Below are 26761 nucleotides of genomic sequence, written 5' to 3' on the forward strand. Positions count from 1 at the left end.
AGCTCAGGTGGCTCGAGCATACATCGTATTCTCAACCCTTCTCTGTAAAATGGTCGTGTGGAGATAAAACGCGCAGGCCGTGACCCAAATGAATCGTCCAACCCGCCGAACTGGGTGAGGAAAGGTTTTGGTTTTTCTTTCCTTAGGAGATCCATGCCGTTTCCAATTCTCAAAAAGCGGTTACATTTCATTGGTTTGGTGGGAGTGTTTTCCGGGAATCAAAATCGAAAATTATCCGATGTCCGGGCGGGCTACGGGTGTCCTGTATCCGATCTGGAGATAGGTTTCCGCCATTCTGCATTCATTTTCGGGTGTGGAGCACTATGATATGTTGGACTAAATACTCTTATCTTTGTGTATGGGGGTGCCGGTGCGGAAACACACATTTCATGCAATTGTCCTCGAGTTTAAGCATGTTTCCGATTCCGCTTTCGGGAAGAACAGAGTAACGGAAGGGTGACCCTAGACGACTAGGAAAGGACTCAGGGCCGCCCCGTGTCGCTTTCTCAAAGCCACTTGGTTTACTAGAAGTCCCGGAAGGAAAGAGATTCCAAATTTCGATAAGCAAACTATGAATATCCCTTGCCTTCCCAACCTCCATACCGTTTCCCTGAAATTTACTGTTTCATAGAAGTTCGAGGCAGAGCAAACTTAACCTTTTTTTTTTCCTTTTTTGAAAATCGACACTGGAACAATGACAATGGAGGAGAAAACCTCGATCAAGGGAACAACAGTCCCATGCTCACCGAGCAATCCCTCCAGCCTAAAAGGCTCCCTTGCAAACACCAACGAGAGACCGGTTCCCGAGTCTATTATGTCGCCAAAGGGCAATCAGTATGTACACGATGTAGTTGCATTACCACCCATTAAGTCTAAACCATTTCGAGCGTATGTTGCCGTGATGCGCTATATCTAATTGCATGCAGTGCAGGAGAGGCCGTCTTCCAAGTCGACAAGGCAGCGGAGACCAGACTTCGATGGAAGCTGGACCTCTGCATCATGCCGTTTGTCGCTATCATCTACCGTGAGATTCTCTATTCTATAGTCCCTTTCCTTTGTCAAGAAGAGACCCTTTAGGAGACAAGAAATTGACGTTCTGGATAGTTTTATGTTTTATCGACCGTGCTAATATTGGCAAGTTAAAAACCAACTCTTTTCTTCCTCGTATACATAAATATCCAAATACTCCCGTTTTTCGGTGGTCTAATAAGGTGGTCTAATAAGCGATCTCTTGCAGGCAATGCTAGACTTGCGGGGCTCGAAAAAGAGCTAAACATGAAGGGTTACGACTACAATATCTGCCTCTCGATCTTCTATGTGTCTTATATTATCTTTGAGGTGCCTCTCACTGCCGTGTGCAAGTGGATCGGCCCGGGCTGGTTCATTCCGGCTTGCTGTTTCGGCTTCGGGGTCACCACTATCTGCACCGCCTTCGTGCAGGATTTCGGAGCTTTATGCGGTGTTCGCTTCCTGCTTGGGTTATTCGAGTCCGCCATGCTACCCGCCAACGCCTACTACCTCTCGCGCTGGTATCGCCGCAGCGAGCTGACCTTCCGCCTCTCGCTCTTCATTATGGCTGCATCCCTATCTGGTGCCTTTGGCGGGCTCTTGGCCTCGGCGATCTTGAGGCTATCTAACTTTGGGTCCATTCGGTCCTGGAAAATGATTTTCGCCATTGAAGGTAAGTTGAGCTCCTTTCATCTAGGGTGAGGCTAACAGCCTCTCCATTCTAGGCATCGCTACTGCAGTCATCGGCTTCCTCGCCTTCTTTGCCATGACGGACCGCCCGGAGACCGCCATCTTCCTGAGCCGCGAAGAGAAAGAGCTCGCCATCGAGCGCATCAAGTCGGAGCGTATCGGCACCACAGAGCTCATTGACAGCTTTAATAAGGCGAAGTTCCTGCGGGGCGTGCTCAACCCTGTCGGGCTCGCGACCTCGGTCATCTTCCTACTCGACACTATCACCGTGCACGGAATCTCTTTCTTCCTCCCCACCATCGTCCAGACCATCTTCCCAGGCAGATCGGTCGTATCACAACAGCTCCTTACCGTGCCCCCCTACGCCGTCGGCACGGTTATGTGTGTTGCCATCTCTTTCCTCAGCTGGAAGTTCGACAACCGCGGCGCTTTTTTAATATTCTGCGCACCCTTCGGCGTCATAGGATACGCCATGTTCCTGGCCACCTCGAATTCGCGCGTGCGCTATGGTGCCACCTTCCTGCCAGTCTGTGGAATCTACGCCTACGGGGCCCTGACCAACTCCCACGTCTCCGCCAATGTGGTGTCTGACACAGCCCGTTCCTCGGCAATTGCCACCAACGTCTTCTTCAGCAATCTTGGCGGACTGATCTCGACCTGGGCCTTCTTGCCCACGGATGCTCCCCTCTTCCGCATCGGCAACGGGCTCAACCTTGCGGCTCAGTCCTCCATCTTCGCCATTGCAGTGGCTATGTACCTGTGGATTTTGGCGGACAACAAGAAGAGGGAGAGGCGCAACGCCGAGGAGGAACTGACGGGACTTACCGTCGAGCAGGTCCAGGATCTGGACTGGAAGCATCCGGGCTTTAGGTGGCACAACTAGATGTCACATATATTTTCAATAAGGGTCTGGGTTGACCACCAGACTGGAATATTTTGGTGAAGATGTTGCGTCGTAATAGGAACCTATCTGAGGCACACTTGCCGGCTGTATCAGGGATAAAGTGTCCGTATTGTAGCTTGCAGTCCTTCATCAAGAGAATGTGGAAACCATAACACTCAAATAAGAGCAAATATAACGCATCAACCTCCTCTGGACTTTGAAGTAATATTAAGACATCGAAAGGAAGTATTAATAGTTTCAATTGTTTTCATGGGAGTTTTCTTCGAGACCAGGATGCCCCCGATCAATTCTAGTGAACCTGCCAATCGTGACATCATGGTCCGCTGAAGCTAGAAGTTTATGGAACGTCACCACTATATACAAAGGGCGAGAGTCCCTCCCCAGAATTTTGGTCCCAAGGCTTTATACAATCAATTTCATTCAGAATTTGCCTGTACTTAAGGCGGAGATTGCTAAGAACACTTCAGTTGTAATTTAAAACTAGGCACGTCATTTCCCAATTTCGGAATAATGTTCTCACCATCTACATCATCCATAAAGCTCATCAAGACCTGACTACCTCGCAGCACATAGCATCAGCCAGCTTCGAGGTGGTATCTTTTGCAGATGGAACGTCCAGAGCGGGGTTCTGGGTGAAAAAGTCTGACGGTGTGATGCTCAACCTCAAGATCTCCACTGGCCTACTCAGAAGATGACTGGGTTAGTATGATGACATACACCATGTAGTAAACAGATCATTGTAAGCAAAAGACAACAACGTTAGCTCGCGAAGATCAAGCCCCTTATCGCCCGTTTCCATCCGAAAAGGGATAAAAGAGATCGAGTTAAGAGAGGAAATTGGAAAAGGGGCTTTGACTAGGAGGAAAGGGAGGAGAAACTGAATAGGGAGAGGAGAAGGGAGCCACATACATGACTGGCCAATCCTCGCTGCGTGGATTATGTGTCAGGCCGAAGACACTCCAGATGACAATGTCTTCATCTAAGACACGTTCGTCCCGGGCCGCCGCATCCGTGATGCCCCCAACTTCGAGCCTAGCCTGCAGAGGACGGGGTCCAGCGGCGTACAGCTCGTCGTCCCGGTACTTGGTCACCCAGAAGTGATGGCTTGCAAAGGACGCACGGCGGAATTGGGTGCTCTTGGGACTCGCGAGTAGCAGCTGTGACGGCGGCGGTACGATCTTGTAGGCCACGGGATTCCCCGTTACCGGGTTGATCTTGGACTGATTTTGGATCTTGAACACCCGGTTCCGGTCGGGCCGGGCATCAAGCCCGATCGAGGTAATGATGGGAGTCTTGCGCACCTCGTAGAGATTGCCCTTGGGGTTGCTGACTGAGTCCATCTGCACAGGTAAACTTTCCTCCTGGACGACGCGGTTTGCATGTCCGTCAATAGCCGCATCCACTCGCACGCAAAAGAGGTGTTGGTGGTTCTGAGCTAGCGCGCCAGGGCTCACGATGGTACCATAATCGGTGGCCTTGCCGGGGTCGATGTTAACAACAGAGACAATGCCCGTGGCGCGAGCCTCAACTGTGACGCCTGCGGCCTGGTCGAATTTGAAGGCGAAGATGTAGTCGTAGTTGGCTAGGGTAATGCTGAACTGGATAACGAGCTCGCGACGGCGCGCCACAACCGAGCGATTAGTCCGCCAGTTCAGGTGCTTCCAGCCGACACCGTCATCCTGCTCATGCATGCAGACGGCATTTCCCAGTTCGTAAGCGGTGCCTTGAGCGTTCGTTAACACTCCATTAAAGTACTATAGTGCGAGAGATATGGGGGTTTAGTTAGTAGGTGCGTCAATTATTAGGAATAATGTTCAATGTATTTGCGGAAACAGGTTAGAGGTATCCTCCACGCGATGGACGTATCAGGTTGGGGAAGAGAGTCGCCTACTTTGATAAGGCCCAGGCAATCACAGCCCAACACCAGAGAGTTAACGGTGTGGCCCAGGGATCCGTCCCCAAAGTCATTCGCCCGAAAATCTATCAGTTATAATCCTCACGAGATGTTACAGAATCCAGCGAATTCCGAGATGAGGTTGGCATACCTGTTTCCGATGGAATGGTGGACGGGGGTCTGCATACGGAACGGTCTACAGAACGCGAAACAAAGTCAGTAGGCGCTTACAAATGGTCAACCGTATTCAATAGACTAAGCTTAATAATTTTTGTGAAGAAGGGGGGGGGAGGAAACACAGTTGGCATTGGAGGGTGTGATAGGAGGTGCCATCGTACCATTTCGCTCATGCTTAATCTGTAAAAGACGTTTCGATCGTCAAATCGGACATCGTGAAGAACGGCGCCTTCCCGCGGGTTGAAAGTGAGGCGCATGCTCCATTTCTGCCACTTAACAAGGTTTCCGTCCTCGACAGTGAAGCTCGGACCGTCGGGCTGGACGACGGCCAAGGGTTTCAAGTCCGTCCTCGGGCCGCCAGGAAGTAGCTCTGGGACGTACTCGGAGGCCTTGCAGTGATCGATGATGCCTTTGTCATGTGTTTTTTCCCGCAGGCCGTCGCCTTTGCCTCCCGTAGCGGGCTCGTCAATGCGGACGATCTCTTTCTTTCGGGCGTCCATGATAGGAATCAAGGGTAAGGGATAGGGGTAGAAGTTGGAATCCGGATTCCCGTTCCTGGTGTCTTGGGCGAAGATAAGGCCTTGGAAGAATCGGGTCTCGCCATCTTCGGGGTCTGCGGCCCCGTAGGGCCAGGGTTCGATGACGATGTCGAAACCCTCGGGTAGCTGCAACTCTGCTAGCTTGGCCTGGAATAGCAGAGATTTCTTGCAGGCATTTATGAGGTCCTCGAATTCCTCCCTATGGGGGTGAGTGATGTTAACAAACCGTGGATAATATGTCGAAAGTAGTAAAAGAGAGTGAGAGCGGGGGGAGGGGAGCACCAACATCGTCAGACCGGCTTGAAATTTGGAGCTCACGACCTCATGATGCACGACCTTATTCTTTCGCAGATCTACCACGGATTCATGGTACTCGGGTACCTTGCTGGGGCCAACTACATCGTAGAGTACCTGGGACAGGCGTTGGGGGCGAGGGGTCTCAGCCGCCAGCCCCCCCGAGTGCTCGACCTCCAGGAAGGCGACGACTTCAGTCTTGGGAGGCTCGCGCAGGAAGATCTGACGGAACGTAAGCAGAGAGCCCGGGTGGCTTTCGACAACAACGTCTCTGGCGATGTTGGTCTCCTCGATGCTCAGGGCGGAGAGGGGATGTGGCAGGGCAGCCATTATTGATCAGATTACTTTCTTGGCAAGCTAGGTCGTTTTTTTTTTTGTTTTGTCCCTTTCTCTTAAAGGGAAAAAAAAGCAATAAAATGATTGGCTAAGTAGGTTCCAGCGGTTTTATTGAACCCGCGACGACAGTTCGAGTGCTAAAAACCAATTGAAGGGTCTAAAGGTGCTCGAGATCATTGGGGGGAATACAATTGGAGGTGGGACAGGACACGAAATAGAAACGAAAGATCCGGAACGTAGGGGTTCTCCATCCCTCAGCTGTCCTCAAACAGGATTGCATACATCCGGTGAAAGCCGTGCCTGCCAGTAGATAGGTTGAGCTGCCTGCGGAATCTCGGAACACAATACTCAAAGTTGCGACGTCAGCAATCTTCCGCAGCGGAACCTTCCTCTTAAGCGGCAGCGCTTGGAACATCTTTCAAGAGGAGTCTTTGTGCGGCCCGGAGACTTCCGAATCCAACCCCGCATAACGCTGGAGGCAGATTCCAATGTCTTAGATGGAATTGGGAAAGTCCTAGAGATACGAAAGAAATAAAAGTTGGGAAATTTGGGAAAAAAAAAAAAAGAAAAAAAGAAAAAAAAAAAAAAAGAAAAAAAGGAGAGAGAAAAAAGAAAGAAAGGGAATTCTTCAACTGCAGCAAAGGATTACGGACGGGTAAATTACGGTCACATGGAAAAGCAGTTTCCTTCCTACGTCTATTACCAATCCTACTGCGAAGTAGTTAGCAGTGGTTTAAGAACAGGACGACGGATTTCCACAGGCATTGCTAGGTACAGATGCAGGGCGCAGGTTTGCTATATGGGTGCAATGCAATTTCATCCTAAGGTACTGGTAATCTTCGTGATACGAGGGTGATTCTTTTACCCTTACTACGGTTGCTGTCGCTCCGATCCTTCCCAACGCAGACATGTACCCAAGTGCCAACCACGGCCGCAATCAGCTCAACAGAAAGACGCAGGGAACTTGGAGCCTCTGATAACAGCACCCTATAGCAGAGACTTCCTCTGCAGCTTGTTAATCTTATCGTGTACCCTAACAATAGCCTTGTAGTTCGGGAAAAGTCCCTTGGGATCCCACTTTTCGCGAATTTGGAGGAACTTCGCCAGAGCTGTGTCGGACAAGACCTTGGTCTATGTGTTGAAAAGGGACAGAAATCAGCTTGCTGAAAGAAAGTAAAAGGGAGCGGAGAGAACTTTCGCAAAACACTCACGTTCGCGTCATCGTTGTTAACATCAATTTCGGTAATGTACATGCCCACGGCGACTGGGAATGCCCGGCGGTACCGATCGCGCATCGGCTGGTAGATGGCCGGTTCCAGCGATGGGTCAGTCCACCCTGTAATGGTCGAGATGTACAGGTCTTGTGGCAAGCTCAGCGCCGCATCCTCCTCGTCAGGCACGATATCACAGTGGCAGAGGAACACCGAGGATGTTCGTGTCGGCAATTCGAGCATGGCTGGCTTGATTCCTTCGAGGAGCTAATATGCTTCAGTCAATCATCTTTGCAAGATGGGAGGTCCTGAGGAGAGCCTTGTCACGTACCCTAGAGAGAGGAACAGCGGGGTCATTCATGATGCTGTTAATCTGCCAGCGCTCATTCTTTGAGTTCCCAAGGAAACCCCGCTTTCTAGCAAAGACCTCTTCAAAGGTCCGCCTCTGGACGGGCTTCATCTCCAAGAGCCAGTCATGGACATTCTTTGGCATCTTGTCGTAGGCGCTGAGCAGCGTGACGGCCTCCCTCCTCGTGTCCGTGTAGCACAGCAAGTTGAGTGACATGTGCAACTTCCTAGAAGGCGGCACATCGTCTGTTGTGAATCGAGGGTCATACTTCTCTGGGTAATCGATGGTAAGGTTAAGGTCCGTGCCATATTTGGGTGTGGAGCGGCCACTCTCAATGGCCCACGTCATCAGAGTCTCGTAGTTGTCGGTGTTAATCTCGAACTTGAACGTGCGCTCCCACATGAGTGAGGTCGCAATGGTGCGGCACCAGAACCGCGTTACAACACCGAAGAAGGCGAGGCCGCTTCCCCGTGCTGCCCACCAGAGGTCCCGATTCTCGGTAGGGCTGGCGATCACGATCCGTCCATCAGGAACCACGATCTCCATTTTAACGATCCACGTCTGGTTCGTGGCGCCCCAGCCGCGCACAAACCAACCCTGCCCGCCTGCCAGGAGGAAACCCCCGGCACCGACCGTGGGTGCATGGCCGTGCGGAAAGAAGCGCCCGATCTTAGCTAGTCCCTCTGCGACCTCCTCAACACGCACTGAAGGGCCGAAGCTAATAACCTTGGACTGCGGTTCATAGTCAAGGCCTCTGTTCAGCTCTACTGTGTCGATGAGGATACCGTCATCGATGAGGGATGGCACGTTCATGATGTGGCCCGAGGATCGTACACCCACGCACACACCCAGCTCCGCCGCCCGTCTGAGGGCTGCCGATACATCCTCAGCAGACTTGACGACGTGAATCTCCCGCGGGTAGCGGGCCGGCGTGTCGGCTGAAGGGTTGTTCGTACGACAGCGTTCGTATTCCGGGGTGCCCTTCACGAGGATCTTGGCTGAGTAGTTGGGGGTCGTGGTATAACGGGCAGCTGACATTTTCTTTTGGTTTCTTTGCGGGGGCTCTTTTTGCTTCTCGGTGGTGTGTACGTATATGGTATTGCAGTGAGTCGATAGGTAGGATTCCTTTAACCTAATTTGATAAATATTTCGTTACGTGGGCTGATTTAAGGCTGGAGCTTGGTTCTTTGATATTGGGCTCTGCGGAATATCAAGGTGGTACGGATTGGTGTGGCATTTTAACCGTGCTCAGCCCAGCAAGGTCATAGGGCGGCCGTGTCTGCCACCCCTGCCACCCCTCCCCCTTCAACCTGGGCGGAAAGATTCAAGCTAGAGTTGTTTCACCCCGGGGGGAAATGTGCATTGGGCGGACGCCTCGGGACTTCCGAGCCACTTTGTCACATCCGGAACCCGGAATCAGAAAGCTCACGGGCCTTGCAATGGTGTGAAACACGGAATGTGGAATGGATTTTATTGTTTCTAGACCTGATTCTGGTGGATCACTGGAGTGCTGGCCATCGAGAAAGGAAAAGAGGGCCTGGGCTGTGCACCGCTTTTGCGCTGGATCCTCAATGCATTCAACGTTTATGCCTGCGGTTGTATTAATGGGGATAACCGGAATATTCAAGTCACAAGAAGCTACCTCGGCATACAGTCCTTCAGTCCATAATAGCATTTCTCCCCTCTCACGGAGAAAACTTAGTAAGAGGAATGAGGTCAAATGGCAACATCTTGATTGTGGTACATAATAGCAAATATGTGGCTGGGAATGGGAATTCCAGTCTTACAGTCTCCGAGCTCAAACTCCACCTCCTATCCCTCTCTTTCTCTTTTCCTTTCCTTATTAATCTTTTTTTAAGAAAAATAAAGAAATGCATAGTACCAAACAATCCCATATGTTAAAATAAAATGACGCAGGCTCGCGTTTTTCCTAAGGAGATCATAAATGGTGAATGAGGAAAAAATGGAAAAACAAACTTAGTTCCCTCATTCTATCAGAGCTGGAGAAATTCAATCACTGGTCGCTAAATCACTGGGCCCTTTGAAGTGCTTGCGGCCCCATAGGAACCAGTTAAACGTGCTGAAAAGCAATGCAGCGCCAAGAATTAGACAGGCGTAATTCATGTTATCGGCAGTTACGGGCTGCAGGGGTGGAAACAGGAGAAAGATGCCCGTGTAAGCTAGGTAGATCATAGAAAAGACATTGACTGTCATGCCAACTGACTTCGGGAGCCTCCACGGTCCGTATTGTAGGGTCTGCGGGTTCCAGAAGCGCCGGAAGAGGATTATGCTGACGGAGATCAGGTAAGAGAGGTACAGCCCCACCACTGCGAGAGATAGGATTGCGTTGAAGGCAGTCGTGGAGGCGATATTGAGGAGCGCAAGCAACGTTAGTAAGGAACACACACAAATGACGGCGTTGGTGGGCACCCGCCGCTGCGGATGCAGTCGGGACAGCCACCACGCAAAAGGAGTTCCGCCGTCACGCGCAAACGCATACAGGGCGCGCGAGGATGAGGCAAGCATCCCTACCGCGGCAAACCAGGCCGAGATGACGATGGTGCAAGTCATTGCCGTAGCCGCCGCCTTACTACCTCTGGAGATATGCAGGAACATTTCGACAATGGGGAAGCCGATCGGTGTGTTGATGGCTGTGTCGAGGTCACCCATGCCGTATAGAACGGCGATGAGCATGGCGAAGCCCATGGACCCATTCACCAGGAGGCAGCCGACCATTGCCCAAGGCACGTCCTTGCGCGGATTCTTCGTCTCCTCAGCGACATGCATGGCAGAGTCAAAGCCTGGAGTTCCACTATTGTGTTAATTCGTTGCTCTGGCTTGGCTCTCGCCTTCCATCACTTTCTCAATTTTTCTGTCCCTCTTGGGAGGCCGCTGGGACAAAGGACACCGGCTGATCAAGAACACATACCAACCATGACATAGGCCGACGTAAGCATGCCTAGTGACCAAGCGATCCCATCGCTATTATAGCCTGTGCTATTCTGAAACTTGGTAAACACAAAAGCTGAGCTGTGTCTATCAGGCGAGAGCGCCAGCACGACGATGAAAACTATGAGGAAGAAGATGAGGTGCAGGATCATCGCCAGAGACTCTAGCTTTGAAAGCAGATCGCCACGGTAGATGTTGATCACGAAAGCCACCGCCAGGATGGCCCAGAACAAGCAGGTGCCCTGCCATCTCTCAGGCGTGTAGTCGGGGTTGTTAAGGACGATCAAGCCCTGGATCAGCGTCCCACAGAGGAATGGCGCGGTCCCATTGAAGGCGAGCCAGCCAAACACGGTCGTCCATGCGGAATACCAGCTCAAGACCGTCCGAAACCGAGGCGGGCTGAGCTCGGCCACAATACGGTACTGGCCACCTGCGAAGGGAAACCTGTGGCAGATCACAAGCTATTAATCCTAACCAGGTCACATCATGAGGCGATGGGTAGTGTTACATTGGGCTACTCACATAGATGCCGGCTCTGCTAGGGACATAGCTGTACATATTGTACCAATAAATGTGACTAGAGAGAGTAAACCATTAGTTAGGCAGCCCGCGTCACTGATTCATGTTCGTAGGTTGTTCTGGACTCTATTCATAGGGATGAAGCCATATATGAGTGACACAGGGCCACCACTAAGGAGTGCAGGACCAAGAGTGCAGAGCAATGCTTCCCATGTTGCCATGAGAGACACAGCAAGAGCAAGCGTAGAGAGCTTGTTGAATGACCCAGCCACCTGTTACGGTTCTGAAGTCAGCCATCAGTAACATGCGCATGTAGTGAGCTTGACCGGAAGACTCTGAGCTTACCACTACATCGTTGACGTTCCCTTCTATCTCACTACGTGAGATCTGTACTTCCAACTTCAAATCTCCATTTTTTTCTGAAGTTCTTACGAGCACTATCATAGGCCCCGGTTAGTTCAATGCCCGGAGACATGTGTATCGCTCGGATGTCAATAGAGCTCGTATTGGAGAGGGCACTGGGATAATTTTGGAAGGCAAGAAAAGCGCCGAGGGACCAACTGCCGCCGACAAACAGTTGCTTTCTAAATTGATGTGGGTATCAACCTACTGCTTACAACTAAGCACCGTCCCGTACTTTCGGCAGTAATGTTCCGAATACCGGTCGAGCCATGCTATCAATGGGAGGCCACTTCGTTTGCAGTAATCGAAATTTCTGTAAAAAAAGATGAAGTAGAGAGACAGAGTATACCAAGATTTTGAACCTACTGGAGGGGATTATATATGAAAACCACGGCCCACAGACCGGAACCTGATAAGACAAAGGCCTGTCATAGGAAGAGTATCTCCGTTACTACCGATCCCTATCGGGTAGGATCTAAGCACGTGATGTTGCCGAAGACTTTACTTCTCGCGGTTCGGAACATTCCTCAAGGGTTAAGATAGAAAAGGCATACTGAGTGCCTCTATAACCTTCCCCATTTCCCCAGAGTAAAAAAAAAAAAAAAAATACACACCCTAGCAGAACATATGCTCCAGCAGTCACTTTGTTAAACCGAAGCATTCGTACGCAGGAAACCAGAATATTCGCCAATATTTTCCTAGTCCGGCATACTCTACGAAAGAAAGAGCATTAGAACATGGCTAAAAAGGTGTCACCTTCGGAACTCAGCCGGCACAACTTCCCAGAAGATCTCTGGATTGTGGTGGACGGAACTGTGTACGACATGACGGATTTCGCGCCTCGTCACCCAGGTGGCGCAGAGGGTGCGTCCAGAATTAATTTATCCAAGACCATCCTGAATCCTGCCCCTCTCCCCCCCCTTTCCACCAGCTTGTTCATGATCTCCTACGACCAAACCAATACGTACCATACTAACTCCTACCCTGTTTCATGGTTTGATCCTGGGGTTATAGTAATATACCGGTACGCAGGACATGATGCTTCCGCTGAGTACAATGAGGTGCACTCCCCCTCTTTGATTAAGAAGTCGCTCGAGACCAAGTACCACATCGGCAACCTAGCAACCCCACTTGTCACGGGGGAAGAGCTACGAGAGGCACCTCCGACAACGCCTTCTCCTCATTCGTTTTCCAATGCCTCTCCACCCATAACTGTTTCCACCGGCCACTCCAGCATGCCTGGTCGCCCGGCGCTCGACGCTATTATCAACCTTGACGACTTCGAGCAGGTAGCGAGCCGGACGCTCTGGGCCAAGGCCTGGGCTTTCATCAGCGGTGCGGCGAACGACAATATCACACGTGATGCTAACCGCACTTTCCTGCAGCGGATCTGGCTCCGCCCGGCCGTCATGCGCGGCGTCGGCTCCGTGACCACACGGACGCGGCTCTTCGGATGTTCAATCTCGGCCCCCATCTACATCGCGCCCACAGGTGCGGCACGGACAGCCGGATCGGAGGGTGAGCTCGCGCTCGCTCGCGCCGCTGCTGCTACAGGCATCGTGCAGTGTTTCTCGACGCCCTCCTCATACCCGCACGATGAGATCCTGGAAGTAACGCCCAAGCATGCCTTCTTCCAGCTCTATGTTGACAAAGAGCGTGAGAAGTCGGTGGAGGCTGTGCGGCGTGTTCTGGCCTCCGGTAAGGTCAAGGCCATCTTCGTGACTGCAGACCTGCCGGTTATGTCGAAGCGTGAGGCCGATGAGCGGGTCAAAGCCTCAGAGGCTGACCGCGCGAAAGCGTTCAGGACAAGCTCCTCAGTAGGAATCCAGAGAGACAAGAAGGGCGCAGGCCTAGCCCGGCAGTTGTCATCCTTTATCGATCCCACGCTATCCTGGGAAGACATCTCGTGGCTCCGGAGCATCGCAGGAAACGTCCCCATCGTGATTAAGGGCGTGCAACGGGCGGCAGACGCGGAGATAGCGCTGCGGATTGGGTGCAACGGCATCGTTGTGAGTAACCACGGCGGACGGGCAGCGGATACAGCACCGCCCGCTATCCTAACACTATTAGAACTTCACAAAGTGTGCCCGCAGGTCTTCGGCGCAATGGAGGTGCTCGTGGATGGTGGGTTCCGCCGGGGTTCCGATGTGGTCAAAGCTATTTGTCTAGGCGCGTCGGCTGTTGGGATCGGTAGACCCTTTCTGTACGCTCTTGGGTATGGCCAAGAGGGAGTCGAGCATGCCATTGAGAGTACGTCCGATTCTTTCCCCTCCTTTTTATTTTATCGCTTTTTTTCATTGTATCCATACTCCCTGGCGCTCCGAAGTCGAGGGATACATAAATTCCAGAGTTACAAACTGACCGACTCTATCTGTGCAGTTCTCAAGGATGAGATCGAGACCGCCACGGCTCTTTGTGGAATGACGGACTTGATGCGAGACGCGAGCCCCGAGTATGTCAATACCACGGATCTTGACCACCTTGTCCCTAGCCGAGACCATCTGTATGTGAGAAAGGCGGATAATACGGTCAAGTCAAGATTGTAAAGGTATCAATTGATTTTTTCCACATAGCCTCAAGGCTAAATAGACGCCGTATGTGGTTACAGTTACTAGAAGGCATAGATTGGGTCGTTCAATGGCTCTTTTGGATCTCTCATGTCTCTCATGTCTCTCACATCCAATATCGGCACATGATACTTTGATACTTTGAACTAGAGATTAGAAGAACCTAAATGAAAGGGAAAAAAAAAAAAAAGTCTTCTTTTACTACACAGAAGCAGTAGGGTTTAGTCGAGTGCAGACCGCATCAAATGTGGGGTGGATACAGTTACTGTGCAGAACAGCCTAATACAATGTATAAGAGTCTGGCAGGAAGGAGATAGAATAGAGCGAAATTTCCAATCTAAGCATCTATTTAACTGTGGGTGAAATCGATGTTATTGTTCTTAGGAAGAAATTCCCCAAAGGGGAAATTCTTCCCACGGAAACTAAGAACTACGAGAGGGTCATTTCGGCATCTGGCAACAGTTGGCCCAAGCTGCCAACCTGCCAACATTAACCATTCACATTCACTATCCACTTCGAGGCGCTTTCTTCCATTGTCACTCCATCCAAGTAACGGTCTTCCAATACAAGAACTCTTCGAGACCCTGGTATCCATTAAACCGCCCGAACCCGCTCTTCTTAACACCACCATGCGGTAGTGCGAACTCGTCGTGCACCGTCATCGAGTTGATGTGTACTGCGCCGGACTGCAGGGCCTCGGAGATGCGAAACCCAGCCCGGAGGTCCTCTGTGAACACTGACGCCGCGAGCCCATACTCGGTGTCGTTTGCAAGGGCCAGCGCCTCGGCCTCAGTCTCGAAAGTGAAGAAGGAAACACTGGGCCCAAACGACTCCGACGCATAGAGGTCCATACTCTTGTCGACGCCCGTCAGCACAACGGGCCGCATATGGGTCTCGACCGCCTCAACACTACGGCCACCAAAGAGCGGAATGGCCTTAGCGCCTTTGGATATAGCGTCGGCAACGAGCCCATGGTTCCGGGATGCGGCGGCTGCGGTCACGAGGGTAGGTATGTCGCTGTCCGATTCGAAGGTGCGCTCAATAGCAGCGCTAAGGGCTACCTTGAAGTCCTCGGCGATGGACGAGTGGACGATGATTCTCTCGGTAGACATACAAATCTGTCCGGCCTTTTTTTTTTGGACCCTTTGTCAGCATTTGCTTGGCAAGAACATTCTCATATTTTCTTTTATTTTTCGTTTCAAAATGTCAAGTAAGCTTACATTAAGGAACGCTCCTCTCGTGCAGTGCAGCGCCGCCTTCTCGAGGTCGGCGTCCTTCAGCACCACGGCGCTTGCCTTGCCGCCGAGCTCCATCAGCACAGGCTTTAGGTGGCGCCCCGCAGAGGCGGCAATAATACTGCCGACCTTCGTGCTGCCAGTAAAGTTGATCTTCTTGACGGCCGGATGGGCGATAATGCTCTCAGTCACAGCGGCAGCGTCAGCAGGCTGGTGGAAGATGAGGTTGAGGCAGCCATCGGGCAAGCCAGCCTCCCGAAAGACGTCAGCGATAGCCCAGTAGCAACGCGGAGAGAGCTCAGAGCCCTTGAGGATGGTAGTGTTTCCAGCAGCGAGAGCGTAGGTGACGGAGCGGAGGCCAAGATGGTACGGGGCATTCCTACGGACATCGTCAGACGTGCTCTGTTCTCCTAGGATAATCTGGCTTAGGGGCACTGTTTCTTCGAATACTCACCAAGGCGCAATCCCCAACACAACACCATATGGTCTCCTATGAGCGATGGCGCGCATTCCATCGTGGATCGACTCCGGCACCTCACCCTGTACCGCGCCCGCGATTCGGCCCGCAGTGTCCTTAAGCCCCTCGATGGCCAGGCCCAAGATAAAGTCCTGATAATCCTGGTTTGCGCCGATCTCGTGGTGCATATACTCACCGAGCTCAGCGCGCCGCTTGTTGATCACATCGGCAGCGCGAAGAAAGATGTCGCGCCGAAACGACGGCTTAGTCGTTGACCAGGCGGGGAAAGCAGTCTCGGCGGCGCGTGCGGCCTCGGCCACGTGCCTATCAGAGACAGCGGCGGCAGACCAGATCTTCTTGTTAGTGAGAGGTCCAATGACAGGAAACGTCTTGTCGGTAGTTACGTCCCTGCCGTTGATGATGAGAGGGACGGGAATGTTCCAGGCAACGGCCGCGTCAACAGCCAGTTTGCTGGAGGCCTGCCGGAGGATGGTTTGAGTACTCATTAGGAAGTAGGCAATGAGAAAGCCACAAAAACAACACGATGGATTGCACGGAAGAACAGTGTTTTCGCTGAATACGATACTTAGCTGACTCTAGACAAGTCCTGGTCTAATAAGAGGGCGAGGTGGGGAGAGAGCTCAAAGCCAGATGGGAACTATAATCCACATCTTGTAAACCGCCTGGCCATTTGACTTTTGCCGATGCTGTTCAGCGCGGAAATTCCTAATAGGTCCAGGGCTCTTTCCTTCCCGACGCAATAGTGCCAGAGAATTAATGGGTGCCCTACGGAAATTCAGTCTAGGCTCTGAAAACCAAACGAGATAAATGTAGTTTAGAGAAGACAGCCTGCACGAAGAACACTACACGCTGTCTTTCTCACCTTGCAATAGATGCTAGAGCATAGATTGAGGGTGCTCGCGAATGCTCGAGACAATTGGTCGCCGCTTCATAGCTCTGGAAGGAAGAACCCCACTTTCCGATATTTGCTGATTCCGGACAGGAACGGAATACCTACTAACTGCGGAGGTACACCGAAGTAATTCACCGTGGTGTGGTGGGTTCTATCTCTCTAGACTTCATTTTCTCTGTCAGTTTTCCTACTCTACTTCCCAGTACGCACAGGTTCCGGAATATATTTCCTACCCCTCCAGGCCGATCGCCGAGCCAGGCCGGTAAGAATCCCATCTGTTCCGATGTGTGAAAATGTCCGCACGTCCTCAGCAGCGGGACTATACAGGTGCGAACAACTGGTCAGCAAACACCCCTGGCCACGGTGGAAGCGATCGAAGCGAGACTCCCCGAGTCGGAGCTCAAAATGCACATCTTGGCCAGACCCTGTTTGGGGTTTAATACCAGACGACGCCAATATCCCCAAGTGCGTTTAATGTGAGAATGATGTAAACGGGCTTGGAGTCTCTTCCATTATTCTCTCGCCGGCACAACGCACATTCAGCTCCTCGAAAATGCGTCCTGCATCAATGGCCGGACGGACGTGTGATGCGGGTTAGACGGCGGTCTGCACCACGGCTGGACTTTGAAACGGCGCAAATCACCCGCGGATGGCGCCAAGGAGGCGCTGGTTGTTTTAGAATCACACGTCCACCCGTTCCAGGAACGCTCGACTCGCGGCTAAGGATGTCAAACATACTCATATTGGGAATATTATCCATGAGTCTAATACACCTCGCCTAACCCACTGTATCAAAGACGGCAAATATATCCCACTGAATTTATGAAGACTCGACTGCGCTGTTAATTCGGAAGGTCCTACACTGCTCTTGGACACGTGAAGATTTCGAAACCGGCGACTTAAACCGCTGATCGCCCCAGTCTTGCATGCACGGGTGCCAGATCCCTCGTCAACCAGTCAGACCAAGCCAAGCGCCCATGCCTCCCTTCCAATGCTCATTGAACCTAATGTGACGCCGTACCTTCGCATTGGGCCCCAGAGTGACCACATTCCGACATTGTTATCTGTATCCTCTACCAGCCAATCAAAAGCTCTACATTCAGCACAGGATTTATCCTTTACCGCCTCCTTCCAATTCCCCTTCAGTGACCGGCCTGGAGGTCGAAGAGAATTGAGCTCTGGGAGGTTTTCCAACGCTGCCATCAGCACCACCCCCTTCCCCCCCAACGGCTTGCTTGCTCAGCTAGGACCTACGGTCACTGCCTAGCTTTCTCGTCGTTGCGGCGCTTGAATTCTACCTCAAAATATTCGATTGTCAAATCGGATTACTTTGGTAATTTTACAAAAGCAGTGACGATGAAATTTATGCTCAGCAGAATTTGGCTCAACCGGGGTGCCATGGCTGAGGAATTTCGTTAACCGAGGCCTTCTTCTGAGATCGGGGTATAGAGTTGTCCTGGTAGACTATGACGGATTTGGCCTTGTGATTCTTCTCGATTTTCGGAGCCTCTCAAAACTCTACAAAATGCCACCTCTGGCGAAGGAGGAAACGGCCTTAGCTTTAGGGGGACTGATGCTTCTGTCGCCCATTGACGGGAAAATATAAAGCATAAGGTATTAATGACCACGGACAGCGTAGGCGGTAAAGAAGTTTATTGAATAAAAATAGAGGAGAAGATAAAGTATGTACGGCTCCAGAAACGAAGTATTATCACGAAATTCAAAGTCTCAAAGTTCAGTTCTGCTCTCCATCAACCTTTGTCCCTCGTCCAATGGCCTCTCTCATCCTAAACCGAATATTTTCTCACTTGTAGCTGTCGTTGGTCTGACTACACAACGGTGCAATTAGCAAGAATTCCACAATTCACGCTCTGGGATAACACGTACCTAGTGAAGACCTGAAAACGAGGAAGCCTTGGGTGAATTTACGAGCACTTGGGGAACGCCTGCTTGGACGAGGCCTTCTTGAAGAGGTTGACCTCATCCTTGCGACGGTTGACCAGACCCTGAAGGACCTTGCCGCCAGCCATGCGCCACTTAGGCAGCTCCTCCGAGGCAACCTTGTTCGCATTCTCGCCCTTGTTCAGGCGCTTGACGAGAGTCGAGGTCTTCGCGTTACCGCAGCCGACATTGAAAACCCACGAGGTCAGGGCAGCCCACTGGTTGTCGTTGAGCTTAACCTTGCTGCTGTTGAGAAGACCGGCGAGGCAGGAGCTGTACTTGGGAAGGTCGTCCTTAAGCAACTGCTCGGCAGTGGCTTTAGTCAACGGGAACTTGTACTTCACCTCGGAACAGCTCTTCTTTTGGCAGAGGTGTCCGTAGCCAACAGTAGGGAGGCCGATCGGGTCGGGTGCGGGCTTGGCAACGAAGCCCTCCCACTTCTTGATCAGGTTAACTCCGGCCGTGTTGAGGTTCTTGCAGTAGCTGCCCGAGGGTTTGCTGCCACCGCTGCTGCACTTCGTGGTCACGTAGCCGTTGGTGCCAGTTTTGACGTAGTAGTCCGCTACATAACAGCCATCGGAGGTCTTGTCCCAGATGTTGTTGCCGCTGACGCTGGTTCCGGAGGTTTGGCAAGTGATCTTCACGTCTTGGCCTTTCTTGTACGTCTTCTTGACGGCGTAGCTAGTGCCCGGCCCAGAGCGGCAGTTGACAGTGTCGCCAGTGATAGGGTAGGCGCTAGCAACAGAGGCGATGGCCAGGGCGATGGCGGAGAAGGCAGTGAACTTCATTGTGAATTGTAAATGCGTGGGGTAGTTGCAAAAGTGAGTGCTAGAAGGAGAGAAGAAGAAGAGAAGATTGGACTTGATTTGTGGATGTTGACTGGTTAACGATGAGATGTCGAGGACGAGGCTGTTGCTTTATATATTCGTGGAGTCAACATGGATGCTTGGGTAAACACCTCTACGTTAACCAGCTCCTGCCACCGAAGAGAAGGCCTGCCCCAGCGAAGCCATCATCATTCGGGAAAAAGAACCTCTGTTGCGTAGTATCATAGGATGAACTTTCGCTCTCGCATCCACTCAATTGCCAGGATGTGTAACGTGGTTAGCGGATCCATAAGCGCCTGCCTCGGTATGCCCGTATGAGACTCTGACATGAATGTAATCATTGTAATGGAATGAGAGAGTATTCTTCAAGACCAAGCTTATCCCCTAACAGTCTGTCGGCCCCTGCAGCACTGCCCCGCTATTGAGGTGGTTTAATTCACCCTTTATCCCGATTCGGATTAGCAGGTCTAAGTTTATCGCAATCCTACCTTAACCTGTTATTTATAGTTGGCGACTCTCCAAAGATAGAAGGACCTGAGTAGCATTTGTCCATTTTCTCATGGACTGATTGAGATGTCTGCTTATGCTCTGCTCTCCAGGTGCACGGTTGACCCCTTGCTCCCCCATTTTGGAACTGGACAAATTTAGACCTCGGCCTGGAGTCCTCAGTGTCTTCGCATGTATTTGCGGTCCAATATTATACCGAAACTACTAATAATACATGTTGTCCATAATGCTGAGTGTAATCCCAACTTACCACGGCGGCCTCGGGTGGTCCACTGTTACCCCTTATCTCTCGCCCTCATGTTCAGCTCAACCGTCTCCAGAACTCCGCATTGGAATTGAACGCGATCTCTTGTGTACGGCACCATTTTGCCCAGGACCCAATGGTTCGCGCATCATGATCCAAGATTCTCCATTTGCTCTCCAGCATTTGTCTTAGTGACTTGAGACCGGAAGAAAGCGGACCCTCTTCGGCATCGCTACATGTCAGACGGCCATCATGATTGACACACCCGCAGCATGCCAGTCGAGAAAATTTTCCTGTTAATCTTAAGTCGACTGAGTATGGTTCACGTCGAAGAGTCCAATCTTAAAGCTGATGCATGCAAAAATCTAGCTAATACTCTCTAAGGTAACCTTCCCGATCCCCACGAAGCGCAAGGAGACTCGCTAAGGCCTTATTTTAGAATAATCCATCCGACATCCCAGCACACTCGGGAAGGAAATAGCATCCTCCGAGCAATGCATCTCAGAGATTCAAACAGAAAAATCCTCATTTTAGATCTATATAAGACCTCCAACACCCTCTCAATCATCACAACAATCCTGGGCATCACCAACAAGTTCGCTCACACTCCTTTTCATACTGATACACACTTTCCTTAATATCCCCTCATCCCCTCACATAAGTCAGATTTTACGTACTACAAGTTTCCTTCAACATGTTCACCATGAAAGCGACTATTTTCGTCGCCTTTGTCCTCAGTCTTCTCTCTTTCGCCAATGCGGCCTACCCCATCACTGGCAACACCGTCAACTGCCGCACTGGACCCGGTACCAGTTATGGTGTGAAGCTCACATATAAGAAGGGCAAGAAGGTGGACATTTCTTGCCAGACCTCCGGAACCAGCGTCAACGGGAACAACATCTGGGATAAGACCTCCGACGGCTGCTACGTAGCGGACTACTACGTCAAAACTGGCACCAACGGCTACGTCACGAAGAAGTGCTCTGGCGGCTCGAAGCCCCCAAGCGGCGGCATCCCCGGTCCGGTCACGAACGACTACCCCTACAAGGGCAAGTGCGGCGGCGTTGATCCATGGAACTACTACAAGTGCCAATGCACTAGCTTCGTCGCTTGGCGTATCAACAAGAGACTCGGCCTCAAGTTCCACAACAGATATAAGGGTGCCGCCTGGGGCAATGCCAACTCGTGGGATGATGCTGCACGCAAGACTGGCGTTGTTGTCAACAACAAGCCCGTTCCGGGCTGCATCGCCCAGAGCAATGCAGGAACTTGGGGCCATGTTGCCTGGGTCACCAAGGTTTCTGGTGATAAGGTGACTATCGAGGAGTATAACCACAGCGTTAGGGAGGGTTACGGCACGCGCACGGTTCCCAAGAGCAGTTTTAACTACATCCACATCAAGGTCTAATTTAATGTTCTGCCGGGATCAAGGGGAAAGGGGGTCGGGAATGGAGGATTCGGGAGGCCCGAAGCTTACGACCTACATCGGCGACAGTCTGTTGGGAGGTACCCCTGTGCTCTGGTTGCATTAATATCTTTGGGTATGCATCACCTTGGTTCTCTTTTCCTATGTTGGCTAGTTGTGTATGTAACTATCTTCTCTTCTTTTTCGTCGCGTTGCACCCGTTCTCGGTGTAAGCTGTTCGATACATGTTAGAATTACTCTCATGGAGGGATTTTCCTTTTCAACTTAGTTGTCTCCGTCCAACTTGTTGACTTTACTTAAATAAATTGGGGAGAGGGCGTTGTACGGCCAAAGTGATTCCTTTCCAGTCCTGCATCTCGCCCTCTTTCCCTCTTTCCTCATTTCGTACCTCAAAATGTAGAATCAATTCTGACCATATAAAAGAATTGCACGGAATACGCAAGCGGAATTAATTACAGTAATACGATATCGTCGTAATCCCAAATGTAGAATCCATCAAATGTGGAGATTAACGTGGAATCTATGTGTGGTGAGACAGCGCCAGATGTGCCATCAGTGACAGGGGCGGATTCCTGCACGGATGAAGCGGACACGAGCCTTGTGTGGGAAAAGAAATTTCCGAGTCACGATCTAGGCAGCAGGAGCGGTCGTCTTTTCCTTGCTTTCTTTCTTTGCAAGTTCGCAACTTTCCATTAAATTTTATGTTATTCAGTTTTGCAGCCATGTTGGAGCCGGCCAAATTGTGAAAGGGTTGTACTCGGTTTATTGTCAACTTTATGTCACATTCAAAGCTATTATTATATTGATTTATAAGAATTGACTTTATGTATATATAAGAAGTATGAGTTGCGTTGCTTTGAATTAGCAGTATGCAGCTGATTCGTAGGCTACCTTTACTCAAAGTGCCAAGCTGGGAAGACATCCCTAATTTCCCCGCACCTACCCTCACTTTCCGCTACAAAATGGGTGTGTGTTCAATTTGTTTGACGGCGACGCGGACTTTAGGGCCTCACGATTGGCCCAGAAGCCGGGATTCTGGATTGAAGAGCATCAAAACACTGCCCAAGTATTGCACTGGCGAGGGGTCAACATGCTGGGTTTGCGCAAAGTTCGCAGCGTGGCTAGAGATCGAGGATGCCAAGGCCTTCGCAGAATGGCACACCAAGAGCCTCGTTGTCGAATACGTGGGCTGGGGACGTGTGGGAGTTGAGGGCATGACGCAAGGAGAAGGACTACCTCCATTCCTTATGAGAATAATCCCTCCTGGCCATGGTCGGGAAGGTGGGTGTCCCATCGAGCTCAATTTCATTTCCTATCCGGGTAAGAGACGTCTTCTGCTTGCGTGCCTCCACGTCCGAGTCGATGACGCACGGCAGAAATTAGACTAATACGCTCGAAGAACCTGCAACTACGACGTCTGCGCGTGCCAGCAATTCTGTAGCGGATCTGGAAGTCCTCAGAAAGTGGTTTCACATGTGTTCGACCAGTCACCAGCGCTGCAGACAAGGCAGCAAAGGCTGGTATCCCACGCGGTTGTTGCATCTTGGCTCGAGGGCCAGCGAAGTTAGACTCATTATCACTGCAGAGAACCCGCCTCAAGGACCCTACATGACGCTCAGTCATCGCTGGTGCAAAAAGAGATACACCAAGCTGGAATCGTCCACGATGGCACAGTTACGGCGAGGAATTGACGTTGTGCGACTGCCGCAAGTTTTTCAGGATGCAATGAGGATTACTCGTCATCTTGGCGTCAAATACCTGTGGATTGATTCGTTATGCATAAAACAAGATCAGGACGACCTTACGGATTGGGCCATAGAATCCAAAATGATGGGACAGGTCTACACTTGCGCTTCCATGAACATTTCGGCGACCTGGGCGACGCAAGAGGACGATGATCTGCTCGGAAACAGCTGCTGGGCCAACAAAATACCTGCCCAATTAGATCTGGATATCGGTGGTCAGACACGCAAGTATTTCGTGGTCGACGGTGGTCTTTGGGACGAGGAGGTCGAAGAAGGTCCTCTCAACGAAAGGGGCTGGGTGTTTCAGGAGCGCTACTTGGCCAGACGGGTGGCGCACTTCGGCCAAGCCCAAATGGCATGGGAATGCCGAGAATGGAGAGCTTTGGAAATGTATCCCGAAGGATTACCCGCATGGCTAGGTGTGCCCTGCATGAAACGCGAATACGATATAACCCCGCCACAGACATCTTCATCACCATCCGCCGAACCTGAATCTGTGAGATTTGCCAAAGTTTGGCAGCGCATTCTAACAGACTATTGTGGATGTGATTTCACCGTCGCAGGTGATAAGCTCATGGCCCTTGAAGGGATAGCGGGGCGTATATTGGCCTCTAGACCAGCCGATGCCTACTTTGCCGGGATGTGGAAGAGCACTGCTTTGTACGATCTCGCCTGGCACCGGGATGATGATAACCGTGCAGAATTTCCCATCTCTGAGACGCGCTGGCGCTCTCCCAGTTGGTCCTGGGCCACTGTTGATGGAGCGATAGACTTTCCGCTGGACTGTAACCTCTTCCCTGAAGTACGCGCAGACTATGCCGAGGTGAAGAGCTTGCGCGGCCACACTGCAGCGCTGGGCACCAAGGTGAAATACGATGGAACACTGGAGATCGAGGGCTCTTGCCTTCCGCTCACACTCAAATGGTCGGAGGAGAAGGAGATAATCGGCTTTTCTATCTTGTCGCATCAGTTTTCGACAAAGAATAATCCCCTAAAATCCCATCTCTACTTTGAAATGCCCGACGAGCAGGTTTATGCCTTGTCTTGTTCAGGGAAATTGCAATTCATGCCGCTCTTCGCTATGACTCGCAATCTTTACGGTATCATTCTCCAGGCGGTGCGGGGGCGCGGCAAACATGAGCGGATAGGTGCGGTCGACATCTTGCTCATGGCCCGGACAGATCATATGCCAGATTGGCAAGGATCTAAGGATACATTGCGAAGCAGAGATCCTCCTCAGTTGGCCCAGAATCTGGAGCACCTAGGACATGATCGGGAGCTCTTTCAGAGGCTACCAGAGATGTGGAGTAAGGCTGGTCTAAAGTTTGTACGATTTCTTTCGACGGCGAAGCCAGCAGTTCGCCATATCTATATTTCGTAACAATGGCTAGAAAAAAAAAAAAGAAAGCTAGCCGGGTGTGGTCGGCAACTACAGCCAGGGTAGCCCAAAACAGATAACTCCCTCACTCACCCTACTCACCCCCCACCCCTGCCCAGGTGGGATCAGGAGCTGCTCAGTTATGGGAATTCCTCAAAGCCAGAATGGGCGCCCGACCCCTCCTTTACACACTCGTCGATTGCACCAATTACCAAGTAGGTTTTCGAGAGATCGCTGTCTCGCGCAATGTCGTAGAAGAGTCCCGACAGAGCCAGAAAGTTGCTGAGGTGGTCGAAGTGCTCTATTTCCGTCGGATCGCGCAGGCTTGTCAAGTGAAGGTTCAGTGAGAGTTGCTCAAGGAGTAGCAGGCATATGGGACTCTTGAGAGCAGATGCAGCTGAACACGATCCGGGCCGGTTAGCGCTACAGAAGCAGTACGAAAGACGTGGCGAGTCCGGAATCGTTTGCGCCTGTGTCGAGAGATTCTGCACAATCGTTGTCAACAGTGCGGACTTGCCACTCCCCGGGCTGCCCATGATCCAGAGCATTCTGGCGTCCTTGTTGCCCCAGCCGCAAAGGACCTTATACTGATCGGTCGAAACAAGCCACCGGTAGTTGTCGTTGTCAGAATCGGCCTGACTGTCTAGAATGGTGAGCCTGTGGTCGATACCGTGCAAGTCGGTAAACACTTGACTCTCTCGATGGCTGGGATCCGTCTCGTCGGCGAAGTTGGCTGAAGATTCTCTATCGCGCATTGCCGACCCTACCAGCTGGTTAAGTTGCTACTTGAGGCCGAGGCCGATCGATGCAGCCAAGGCGTGTTCGCTGTCAACCACGAAGAGATCGGAGTTCGGCAGGCTCGGCCAGTCCCGAGTGAGATCGGCCAACTAGCTACCACTATGACGTCAGGTAACGGTGACAAAAAAAGATAGGACGGCTTCATAGAGGCTAACAAGGTGCCTTCGGAGGAAGGCAAGATCCTCCTCCTTGGACTGAGATGTCTTGCCTCTGAGGCGATGCGAGCTGCGACGCAACAAGCACGACTTGCGGCGTCTGCTTCATCTTCTCAGTAAGCAAAGTTTTCAACGAAATTGGCTGTTGATCCTCCAAATCAGCTTATACATCGGCTTCGTGTTCCGCGGCCGTCGTCAGGTCCCTCGACCATGTCTTCATGACCAGGCTCATTTGCTGGCGCCTTGCTGATGGATCAGCTTGGTTGATAATATTGGCGTCCGATTCGTATGTCCGAGGACCCTACGGGTATGGCAGGACGGCCTAGACATCTACCCCGAGTCGGAGAGAGAGCGTGAGCAACCTCCACGCCGGTTGTCGCCGCCGCCTCTGAAGTGGGATTTGACACTTAACGCATGGGGTCTCCTCCCTTCTTGGAATCTGGATGTATGAGCTTCTCGTCACGGGATCCGGACGTCGAGGCCGCCGGCGCTTCGGTGCCTGAGGTTGTAGCCGACTCTCTCGGCTTGCGCCTGTCACGCAGAGTCGGCAGACTATTGCTCGGGCTCGGGTCACCATGGTAGGGGTCTGTTCTCTTCAAATACCGCTTCAACTTTAATACGAGTGTTTCCATGGTGGCAGTTGAGCAGTTGCCACGATGCTTCACAAGGACAAAAGAGTCGCATCACGAGCATATGCACACAGGTGGCCGTGAAGCCCTGATAAGAAGCAGGCCATGGGAAGACACATGTCGGTCTCCCTGAGGGCAGCCCACCCCCGCACCAATCAACCGCTTGCACGCTAGGACGGGTAACCTACCTCCCCTGAGGATGACACTATTATAGTGGGCAATGGGCAACTTTGAGCAGCCCATGGAGGGGTTCCGTGGGTTACCCTGTTCTTGGCTACCCCATTTGTCCGGTTATATTGGATAACGCGCAAGTGATGGGCCGCTATTCCGAGGTCTAGAAAGAAAAGGCAAGGCTATTAATCACTGTGATATTCCTCGCGAAAAGCTGGTATTCTTGCAAATGCACCTTTGCCGTCGGGGAAAACCCGCCGTATGTCTAACGATTTAGACTTGTATTCGCTTTCTCGTAGTTAGCTTGAGGAATAACAATCCATCTTTCACTCGGATTTTAATAGATCGAAGGACTATCAAAACCAGTTCGACTTTTCACGCAGTGCAATCCTCAATCGCGTCGGAGCCTTCGCGACTTAGGATTACTTATATAAATTGGTTCCGTCACAGATTCGATAGATAGGAACCGATCGATGAGAGCTTGGAAGCTCTCTAA

The 26761-nt window shown here is 51.5% G+C and overlaps 6 protein-coding genes and 5 pseudogenes across 6 annotated transcripts; 4 read left to right on the forward strand and 7 right to left on the reverse strand.

The window, feature by feature from the left end:
- Positions 1-1275: 1275 nt before the first annotated feature.
- On the forward strand, positions 1276-2581 carry SAPIO_CDS7961 (Uncharacterized protein; the record flags this gene model as incomplete). The annotated part of the gene is made up of 2 exons (XM_016789712.1): positions 1276-1681; positions 1734-2581. 2 exons carry the CDS (start codon positions 1276-1278, stop codon positions 2579-2581), a joined length of 1254 nt encoding a protein of 417 aa, XP_016640649.1.
- An 845-nt stretch (positions 2582-3426) lies between these two features.
- Positions 3427-5836, reverse strand: SAPIO_CDS7962 (Diamine oxidase; the record flags this gene model as incomplete). Its single annotated transcript, XM_016789713.1, has 3 exons — positions 3427-4356; positions 4835-5411; positions 5499-5836. 3 exons carry the CDS (start codon positions 5834-5836, stop codon positions 3427-3429), a joined length of 1845 nt encoding a protein of 614 aa, XP_016640650.1.
- Positions 5837-6829: 993 nt separating this feature from the next.
- Positions 6830-8440, reverse strand: SAPIO_CDS7963 (Oxidoreductase, FAD-binding protein; the record flags this gene model as incomplete). Its single annotated transcript, XM_016789714.1, has 3 exons — positions 6830-6973; positions 7054-7320; positions 7385-8440. 3 exons carry the CDS (start codon positions 8438-8440, stop codon positions 6830-6832), a joined length of 1467 nt encoding a protein of 488 aa, XP_016640651.1.
- Positions 8441-9412: 972 nt separating this feature from the next.
- Positions 9413-10909, reverse strand: SAPIO_CDS7964 (Remark: in agreement with the wealth of genetic data available; the record flags this gene model as incomplete). The annotated part of the gene is made up of 3 exons (XM_016789715.1): positions 9413-10203; positions 10332-10812; positions 10874-10909. The coding sequence occupies 3 exons, from the start codon at positions 10907-10909 to the stop codon at positions 9413-9415; spliced, it is 1308 nt and encodes a 435-aa protein (XP_016640652.1).
- A 1100-nt stretch (positions 10910-12009) lies between these two features.
- Positions 12010-13818, forward strand: SAPIO_CDS7965 (uncharacterized protein; the record flags this gene model as incomplete). Its single annotated transcript, XM_016789716.1, has 2 exons — positions 12010-13522; positions 13652-13818. 2 exons carry the CDS (start codon positions 12010-12012, stop codon positions 13816-13818), a joined length of 1680 nt encoding a protein of 559 aa, XP_016640653.1.
- Positions 13819-14375: 557 nt separating this feature from the next.
- Positions 14376-16037, reverse strand: SAPIO_CDS7966 (Vanillin dehydrogenase; the record flags this gene model as incomplete). Its single annotated transcript, XM_016789717.1, has 3 exons — positions 14376-14966; positions 15060-15453; positions 15529-16037. 3 exons carry the CDS (start codon positions 16035-16037, stop codon positions 14376-14378), a joined length of 1494 nt encoding a protein of 497 aa, XP_016640654.1.
- A 2332-nt stretch (positions 16038-18369) lies between these two features.
- On the reverse strand, positions 18370-19173 carry SAPIO_CDS7967 (annotated as a pseudogene; the record flags this gene model as incomplete).
- A 1484-nt stretch (positions 19174-20657) lies between these two features.
- On the forward strand, positions 20658-21371 carry SAPIO_CDS7968 (annotated as a pseudogene; the record flags this gene model as incomplete).
- A 1845-nt stretch (positions 21372-23216) lies between these two features.
- On the forward strand, positions 23217-24515 carry SAPIO_CDS7969 (annotated as a pseudogene; the record flags this gene model as incomplete).
- Positions 24516-24652: 137 nt separating this feature from the next.
- On the reverse strand, positions 24653-25267 carry SAPIO_CDS7970 (annotated as a pseudogene; the record flags this gene model as incomplete).
- A 605-nt stretch (positions 25268-25872) lies between these two features.
- On the reverse strand, positions 25873-26097 carry SAPIO_CDS7971 (annotated as a pseudogene; the record flags this gene model as incomplete).
- Positions 26098-26761: the final 664 nt, after the last annotated feature.

This window comes from Scedosporium apiospermum (genome assembly GCF_000732125.1).
Source record: "Scedosporium apiospermum strain IHEM 14462 chromosome Unknown SEQ_SAPIO_0114, whole genome shotgun sequence".
Taxonomy (NCBI): domain Eukaryota; kingdom Fungi; phylum Ascomycota; class Sordariomycetes; order Microascales; family Microascaceae; genus Scedosporium; species Scedosporium apiospermum.